The sequence below is a fragment of the Rhopilema esculentum genome, chromosome 6, assembly GCF_057945365.1.
Source record: "Rhopilema esculentum isolate cy_ngs chromosome 6, ASM5794536v1, whole genome shotgun sequence".
Lineage (NCBI taxonomy): Eukaryota > Metazoa > Cnidaria > Scyphozoa > Rhizostomeae > Rhizostomatidae > Rhopilema > Rhopilema esculentum.
This window is the reverse complement of record NC_142820.1, coordinates 9,712,464-9,721,985: the sequence shown is the minus strand read 5'-3', so window position 1 is coordinate 9,721,985 and position 9,522 is coordinate 9,712,464. Positions and strand designations below refer to the sequence as shown.

General features: G+C 35.6%; 1 protein-coding gene across 3 annotated transcripts; it reads left to right on the top strand.

Annotated features, from left to right (window-relative positions):
- The first annotated feature begins 3,517 nt into the window (after positions 1–3,517).
- On the top strand, positions 3,518–9,414 carry LOC135686001 (uncharacterized). 3 transcript variants are annotated; one of them, XM_065202142.2, is made up of 4 exons: positions 3,518–3,818; positions 4,192–4,320; positions 4,894–4,935; positions 5,840–9,414. In XM_065202142.2, exons 2-4 carry the CDS (start codon positions 4,251–4,253, stop codon positions 6,313–6,315), a joined length of 588 nt encoding a protein of 195 aa, XP_065058214.2. In that variant the 5' UTR covers positions 3,518–3,818; positions 4,192–4,250; the 3' UTR covers positions 6,316–9,414. The 3 variants fall into 3 exon arrangements, with proteins under 3 accessions (XP_065058214.2, XP_088965069.1, XP_065058215.2); XM_089108943.1 differs by having other exon boundaries at positions 3,521–3,818; XM_065202143.2 differs by lacking the exon at positions 4,894–4,935 and having other exon boundaries at positions 3,521–3,818.
- Positions 9,415–9,522: the final 108 nt, after the last annotated feature.

Sequence of the window (9,522 nt, the reverse complement as noted above, 5' to 3'; positions counted from 1 at the left end):
TTTGAATAAATAACGACTTGATAACGGGACATAGTGATTTTGTAGAATATCCACGGTTCGTTTCGCAAAGCATTGGAGGAATATTCTTGGATTGAAATTAATACAACCAAAACTATTATTAACCCAACCCAATTGTTACATTTTAGCCTCATCCAAGGCACGAAAGCTTGGAATATTGAGCCGACATGCTATCAATTAAAATAAACAAAGAAAATGAAACAATGCTTGTTACTGATAATATCATATATTCATATATAATCTCTTAAACGTTCAACCTAGTGCTATACAAGTAGTTTTATCAACTTTCTTTTTAATTTTTCAGCCATATATCCTACAACAAACTAGAGTTATAATTCATAAATATTTTTAGACCATCTTCAATCGACAACATACTTTTAGAGTCCACAGTTTTTGACAGGATATATGGCAATTGAAATTCAGTTATTTATGATCACTTGTCAAACTTCAAAATGAAAAAATCAAAATAAAGGATCTTAGCGTAACCTTAATCATGATTCTATGCTTATGACTTAAAAAAGGAATCTTTTTAACAAAAACAGTCAGTTTTTTTCAGGGTACAGACGAGCAGCATAAAATATTCACGAAATGCTGTCTAAGAACATCAATAAGCATGCCCCATTGAAATAAGCGATTATTAAAAAAATGCACAGAAGAAAAAAAAATTCATAGACTACCCAACGCATTTTGAAATTATCAAATGCAAAAATTATAAAAAATTATAATTAGAAAAAGACCTAGCACATTACAGAAAACATTAATTTCATTGAGACTTGATTAACCACGTTATACGCAAAAGTAAAATGAAATATTACATTTATCATTTTGCTAATTATAAATTACTCGAGAAAACTTGGTTTGGAATTAGATAAGATTAACGCATTAACAAAGTAAATTTATGGCTTTAATCTACAGATTAACGGTAATTTGGTATCTGACAATAACATCAATTGTTAAATTGCCAACTCTTTCAATCACTATTTCCAGTGGCGTAGATAGAGGGGGGTCAGAGCAGTGGTGGCGCCAGAGGAGGGCTAGGGGGGCTACAGCCCGTCAGTCGGAAGCATCTAGCACCCCCATCGGAGGAAATTTTAGGTTATCATCGGAGCAAATTTGACAAAATAACGTACGAAAACTGCTTATTTTAGTCATTTTAGCCCCCCTGTCGGAAGCTCCAGCCCCTCTGTCGGAAGATTTCTGGCGCCACCTCTGGGTCAGAGGGGGTGAGAAACCCCTTGTAAAGCTATACTGCTATAAACATGGGCTCCTATTGTTATCTAGGTATCACATTTTGAGAGGAAATGTTTTAATTTTTTATATATAATGACTTCTTTTGTTGGTCTGTATCAGATTGGCAATCTCTTTCAATAAAGTACTATACTTAAAAGTGCCTTTTTGAGAAAAAAGACCAGAAAAATCTTTCATTCGTACGATTGATGAAACTTAACTTTGAATAAATTATGAGATTTTATTTCTTGTTTTATTTCAGTTCTGATGTCGTTCTGTTATGTTCAAATTTATGGGAAAAATCTGTCGGAAAATCTAAATTTATTTGGACAACCATTTTGAAACCATCCTCACCAATTGCTAATTCATCCTTTTCAGTAGGCTAATCCTGAAATATCCAGAAAGAGAACCCCAAACCCATCCTTAGAACAAATTAGAAAAAATTGCCAACCCCGTTAAATTTTTGGCAGGAGCATCAGGTATATTGTTTTCAAGAAAACAGATCAAAACATTGGCCGTTTTGTAGCTTCAGTCGCAAGTAAGTAAAAATATCGAAACTAAAGCCTTGTTCTGTGTTTCTCAATTTCTTTATGGCATTTGAAATTGTAAATTATGAAATATCTTTTAGTAAACTAAAACACTCTGGCAAACATGGGGTAGGACATTCATGATTTAAGTCTTATTTCATCAACAGAGCTAAGATAATTACCGTAAAGGTTGTAAAATCGAATCACTTTTAATTGTTGTGTTCTGTGTTCCACAAGGTAGTGGGCCTATACATTTTCTTCTATATATTAATAATACTTATATATATATTAATTCCTCATATGCTATCGATTCTCATCTCTTTGCACATGACACAAGCATTCTATTTTCCGAGAAAGTCTTATACCATGTTTAGCAAACTCTAAATTCAGAGGTAAATAGCATCCAAATTAATTCTTAAAATAAGTTATGATGATATCCCTAAATGTGTCTAAGCCGGATATTCTGATAATAAGTTATTGCAAAGTTACGAAAATATTAGCTTCGATAGTAATAAAGAACAGCCACAGGGACGTAAATTGGCAGACATTTCATTTGGGGGGGGGGGGGGGTGAGGTGCTCGAAATTTCCGACTGACAAAGGTCAACTCTAATTTTGTATGAGGGCCTAAACTTTAAAAGTTTTTTACTAACAAAACCTTATAAATCGTAAATAATTATTCAGCTGTATGAACAAGTTTCTGGATTTCGTAAATTTAGAAGATCGAGCATAAAAACTGTTAGTTTAATTAGTGCATCAAAACATTCGCTGTCCAAAAATCAGATGTTAATTTTCTCCTTCTACGACTTGCCTATTGCTCTACTACCTTATCTAAATTTACGACGAATGTAGTTGAAAATACTTGCATTTTCGTACCCAACTTCATTTTTCTGTTTTGCGTTGCTTCTCGTTCTTTTTAGGGCTGCCTTTTACCAAACGACTATTTTCTTATGAATTAAACATTTTTTATGCTTTTTTTGGAGCTAAAGTTTACAAGGTCAACTGTTTCAAAACTTCAGTTTTCACGAATGATTCAAATTTTTTCCGATTAACCTAGCTTTTTACCAACAGCTTTAAATTTTCGGCTGTCCTCAAACTTTCGGACTCGATAAAAGATTGGGGGCTGTCACACCATGCAGGGGCAGATCCAGAGCAAATTTGAAGGAGGAGCAAAATTTCCAAAAAAGGTTGCTAGCACGGGGTCCCCACTTGCAAAATGATAATTATGCCAATTTTCTAAAATGGCAAGTTGTAGTCAAAAATTTCATTTGGAGGGTGCAGCCCACCGTGTCCCCTGCAGCTACGTGGCTGATTTAAATTTCTGGGTATGTCTTCATGGAAATTGGAAGGTTGAATGGAAATTTCTGGGTATCACTTCATGGAAATTTCTGGGTTTCCCTTCAAATTTCTATACTAGGAAAGCAACCCTAAATTTTCCGTTCAACTAAATTCATCTCTGGGAGAACCGTCGAGTCTGCGCGCAGGCGAGGAGGGGGGTCCAGGCATAATAAATTAGAAGGTCAGAAAACTTGATTTGATTCATAGGTGGCGCCAGAAATCTTCCAACAGAGGGGCTGGAGCTTCCGACAGGGGGGCTAAAATGACTAAGATAAGCAGTTTTCGTACGTTATTTTGTCAAATTTGCTCCGACAATAACCTAAAATTTCCTCCGATGGGGGGGGGGACTAGATGCTTCCGACGGAGGGGCTGTAGCCCCCCCAGCCCTCCCCTGGCGCCACTACTGATTTGATTCCTAACAAATGAAATAGCTTCGAGGCTTCAACATTGGCTTCTTGTATCCCCAACAAATAAGGGGCGATCTCGATGGTTTTTCTAGTGCTCATAGTTTTTTACAGCTAAAGGACACGCGTCGGCCCTGCGGCTTCGTTAATTGTTCCTCGTTTTAGCAACGTCGGTTTTGGCGTCCCACACATCCTCGAAACAACAATAAGGCCCAAGGCGATTGTTTGAAAGATAGAGGTTCGAAAAAGAAGGATACAATCCAGCTTGCCTGACGTTTGAGGGAAGATCGATAATATCATGACAAGGTACACCAACAGTTGTTCTTTTTGAAGCCTTTATCATTCAGACAGCTAAAGAGAACCGGAAACATCCCAACGTCCTGAATATCTAGTGTACATTAAGAAGCTCCCCCAACGCTCCCCCTGTTTTACTGGTATAATCTGGTTTTGTTTCTCCTTGGCCCTACAAGCCTGTTCACATGCTACCAAATCACCTGGCTGAGCTTTCGTAAAATACATTGGAGTATTGAAAAATAGGGCCTGGGAGTCCATATGCCATCAAATTTCATTGTACCTGTTACGTCTCTGTTTTTATTTAAATCGAATTTGGATAATGTATAAAAAACCCTCAATCTGAGATTTAAATGTTAACTAATCAAAACCTTGTTATTTTTAAAAGCAAGGAGAAACAGTGAAAAGAGACAAGATCATATGGGCTTGCACATCTAAAGAGCAAACATGGCACAAAATAATATCACAATAAACCAAGGGAATGTCATCATTGGCTCTGGACAAATATTGCAAGCAGGTTTGATGAGTATATCATTTCTTCAGTTAGTGACATTGAGTTTTGTTTCATTTTTTAAAAATGAAAAGCAGGGCTGGTCCAATGGGGGATGTGGTGGAAGGGGTGTAACACCCCCTCAAGAATAGGAATTTATGTTTTAGAATTTCCTGAAACTGGCCCTGATAAAAAGTAATGCCTTTGCCATAGTGAAAATCATCCCCTATGCTAAAAATTCAATTTGAAAATTTCAGTTTGGTATTCAAGGCAAGGAGTGTCAAAATCAAAATGATTGGTCATCAGTAATATTTAGAAGGGCCAAAAGAAACAAAGGTGTTTGGTCATCAATTATTTATAATTTTGCTGGACAATGCAGGAGCTGCTACCCCACCAGTGCTGTCGGAATGAAATTCATATTGGGGGGCTGCCCATTTTATTCCTTCTTATTCATTTTTTGAAATTTTTTGTCGCTTCAGTTATCATAAATAGGTCAGACAGAGATTAGATATACATCAGAATGAATAAAAAATTTTATGCTAGTTGATTTGATCTCTCTGATGTCAATTTTTTTCCATAAATGCTTCATTACAATTTTAGAGCCCCAATTTGAAGACAAGCAAAAGCAAGATGATTTTGCAGGTATATTTGAAATTTATCAAAACTGGTACCAAAGACAAAGTTCTGTCATTTTAACAATCATAAATCAGGCCTTGCCCAGAAGGGTGCTCAATCGAGCATAAGCACGGAAAGCACTTCTTAAAATAGCAATGGAGCACAGTTTAATGAGCACCGGATAATGTAAAATGATATTGCCAGGAAGCAAAATATTGTTCTGAAATAATGATGATCAAACCTAAACCATCTCCTTAAAACACCATAATATTATGATTTCTAAGATTTTTTCGAGAGTTCACACCACTAATCTTTTGATGACATTTATATCTGGGTCCTTTGAAGGCCACATCTACAAGAATACGTTTTCAAACAAAACATTTATTTTCCATGCATCAAAAATAAAAACTTATAGAACAATTTGAAAATGCACAGTTTCCATCAAGGCATAAAAAATTTAATTTGTTGGAAAAGGCAAATTTTAAAAAAAATGTATGTGTAGATATGGCATGGAACCTTAAATATGATACTGTCCATGAACAAATACCAATAATATCATACCCAGGGTCCAGGCATGTTGTGCTATGGGAGCTCAATCCTAATTATCAATGCCAAAAAGGAGCCAATTTCTACAGAAGACAAGCATCTGTAGATAAAATGTTTAGATTTTCCCATTCTTTTTTCAAAGCTTCCACATCAGGTTTGAAATTGGCAAAAGATTTAGTTTCCTTGTCCATGTCAAAGCAAGTATATCTGTGAACCAGCTTTAAAAGCAATGCATTGCTCTGTTACAGAGCAAAAATCTTTACCTACCTTTCCCTTGGCCAGAAAAGATACTTACAGTTCTGTGGATTCTATTTTGTTCTAAATATTTCTAGCTTCCCAAACAACTACTGCAAATGTCATCTCAATTTATGTCTATGTGTTTTAGGCCTATCAGATGGACTAAAACAGCTCTACATTAAACACTTCAGTAAATGGACTGTGCCTGTGATCAACAACAAAGGATACAGCTGTGTGGAGAGAGATCGTGAAAGCTTTATGGTTAATCTGCATATTGTTGAAGGTGAAGCTAATGAAGAGTGCTGTCACTCTTTCAATGAAATACATCGGTATATGGATAGACCATATAGCAGAGCCAATTTTGTTCCTGAAGAAGAGTTAACCAAACAAAAAAATGGACGAGTTTTAGTCCAAGGTGTTGCTGGAGTTGGAAAGACAAGCTTTTTGGAACACATAGCTCTTTCTTGGGCCAAACAGAAGCTTTTCCAAAAATTTGACTTGCTCTTCTTGCTGAAGTGTCGAAGTCTAATTAGGTATCAAAACATAACAATCTCTTCAGAATGTTTATTTGATGAGCTGTTTGGAGTGAGCATATCCTATATAAAACGAAAGGTAGATGGTTAGAAAGTTCTGATTATTTTGGATGGACTAGATGAGTTGCCATCTTTAGAAGAAATTTTTAAAGAGGAGCCTAGTTGTAGTTTACATTCAATCATAAGAGATCTTATTAAAAAGGAAAGCACATTGCTGCCGGGACACACTTGCATCTTCACTGGAAGACCTCATGTCCAGTCAGTATTACTTAAAAATGAACTGGGCACATTGGGAAAGCTTGGAATTTTTGAAATCACTGGATTTTCTGAAGAAACAATTGCAGCTTATGTGGGAAATTTTGCTGCTGGAGATGAAGAAGTCAAAAACCGGATAATGACTACAGTTCAGGAGAGTGTGAGTTTGAGAGCAATGGCTGCAGTACCACAGTTTCTATCAAGTTTGTGTGGGATTCTAGCTTCAAAGGAAACTGATAAAAGCATTCACAGAACTACTGAGCTATATGTATGGGTACTCATTTCATTTATCAGACAGCATTTTGTGGAGATGCAGGAAATGCCCTACAGAATTTTATTGGACACACGCTTTAGAAACTTTATTGGTGCTGTTTCCAGAATTTCTTATGAACTTTTAGCATCTAACAAACGTGTCTTCACACAAGAGGAATTTACCACCATTGTTTCACTAGGTGATCCTCTTGAGAAGAAGTTACTGGACTCATTCTTAATCAAAATTGAAACAGCCACAGAATGTTTGTACCAGTTTAAACATGTTTCCTTACAAGAGTTTCTAGCAGGTGTGCACTGTTTTGAGGCCGGTGTTAACATCAAGGAATTACTGAGCAAGAAGATGTATATAGTGGCTGGTTTTGTAGCTGGGCTTTCGAATGCAAATGAAAGAGCTAGGAACCACAAAAATGACATTGTTTCAATGTTTGTGCACTCTATACTCAATGAGCAGCATTCGGATGATTTCTTACTCATAAAAGACAGACCCACAGTTCAGAAGATAGCTGTTGAGATTTTTGAAAAGGTGCAAGAGCGAAAAATCACATGGAAACCTTTTCTGGCGATTTTTTATGAACTTTTTAGAGAAGATGATTCAATTCCAAAAACAGTAGATCTATTTAAAGTGATGGATTTTTCATTTGACAATTTAAGTACAATTGAATGTGTCCATTTTGTTCACTGCATGAAGACAATATTGAAATCATTTGGTACCAGTGCCCTCTCAGAAGTCACACTAAAGCTTATGAACTCACACCTATCATTAAAGAAAACAAGCGATCTTTCTCAAGTTGTAGAACAACTTTGTGGTGTTAAGTTTATTGCTTGCACTGTTGATACAGAATTTGTAAATTCTGTATCACAATCAATACAGTCAACAAAAAACTCGACAAATTTATCAGTTCTTGTGTTTAGTAACTGCGATTTATCTGAAGAGCATATTTCCATCTTGTCATCCAGCATATTATTTCTGAAACGTTTTGAGATATGGTACAACAACCTGACTGCTTGCAGCATGTCTTCAATCGCTATTGGGCTTATGAATAACAGGGTGAATGAAAACTTCAGATTAAAAGAGTTGAGGCTTCATGGATGCAAGTTTGCAGGAAATGTGACACCCTCTCTATGCAAAATCATTCAGACAGTAGAAAATTTAGATCTGACTCGATGCAAGTTGGAAGACGTTGTTTTTGAAGATATTGTAGATTGCATTTTGAGTTCAAGATCAAGCCCAAGACCTTGTAGATTGAAAGGACTTGTTTTAGAAAAATGTGATATTAATGATTCCTTTATGCAAAGGCTTTGTGATGTTATTCCGTATTTGGAGCGAATTAATATATCTCGGTCTGCATCAACTTCTGATTACTATGAGTTTCAAGAAGAAACAATTGAAAAGCTTGCAAACTGTATTCAGACTGCATATGATAACCAGGAACTTCTTTTGAAAAGGCTGACAATGAACTTTTTCTCTCACAATGAAAACACAAGACAACGTTTTAACAGCTTGAGAGGTCTGGACATTGAAGTTTTTTTTGCCCTTTGGTGATTATAGCAGATAAAATTGTCATAGATATAAAATTTAATGTGAAATGAAAAAAACAACATTCATAACCATAGAATCATCCTTCTTATGTACTCTGCTTTTAACAAAGTATTGGTAATTGCTGTGAAAATTCAATTGCATACATACTTCTGTAGCACTAATTTATTAAAAAACATACTTTATGGGTGATTTGTGTCCTATTTCCCTACAATATTGCAATACCAATACAAACAATTATAAAATATTGGGATTTCTAAGAAAAGGAAGCTCTTTAGGTCTGTTTGTTCCAAGCTGAAAACATCATCAACACCAAGCTGAAATCTACCTATATCTGCATTTCCACAGTACACTGGGAAAAAATAAAACAGTGCAAGTTAGGTCGTAGGGATATTTAGATGTGTCTTAACTGTTATGGAATTAAAAAATGGTTGAGTACTTTTAACACTGAATCTGTGAAAATGTTTTGTGTTTTTTGTGTGTATAGAGACAGCTGGGGCAATATTCTAGTGGCCCTTGGAATCATCTGGAGATCATAATGTACAAGAGAGTTAATTAACAATGCAAAAATAATCAAAATCTTATAACATCCCCAGAAGTACTAAAATACGGGAGCAGCTTTGATTAAGTTTGTTTAAGTTTGAAAGCGTGAAGATCATGTTTATCGGCAAAAAAATTCACACAGATTCAAACAATGGGCATAAAGAGACAGTGTTCTGCCTTGCTACTGATAGATTTAAGCCTGATTAAGACAAGCTTGCTAGTAAGGCGCTGGTATCACCATGAGAAATAGAAAGACTAACGCTGAACTCTTTTGAATACATTTTTCAAGATTTCCTTAATAAAACTACTAAAATGACAGCCTCTCAAATCTAAGAATCATCTTCCCAGGGTGGTTTTTCTTATATGTAAAATAGTATATATGCAAAATGACATAAACTTTTCAAGAATATACAGTCATGACAATTACTCCATCACTTGCACAGATGTGGTGAATTTTAAATTCTCATGAAATTCTAGTCCAAAACACCGGAAAATCGGAAGAAATAAGCTTCAATTAGGAAACCAACAGTAAATGTCTAGTTAAGGAAATAAGATTTCGAACCAGAATGAACCTGATGAAAAGTAGACACGAATGATGACGACGATGGATGATGAAGATAGATGCGACCATTGATGAAGAAAACCAAATAAATAAAATCCAATACATATGGTCACTTGTCAGTCACAAAT

What these genes read in the sequence shown, in the direction of transcription:
- LOC135686001 (XM_065202143.2), top strand. Translation starts at nt 6,619, where the DNA reads ATGACTACAGTTCAGGAGAGTGTGAGTTTGAGAGCAATGGCTGCAGTA.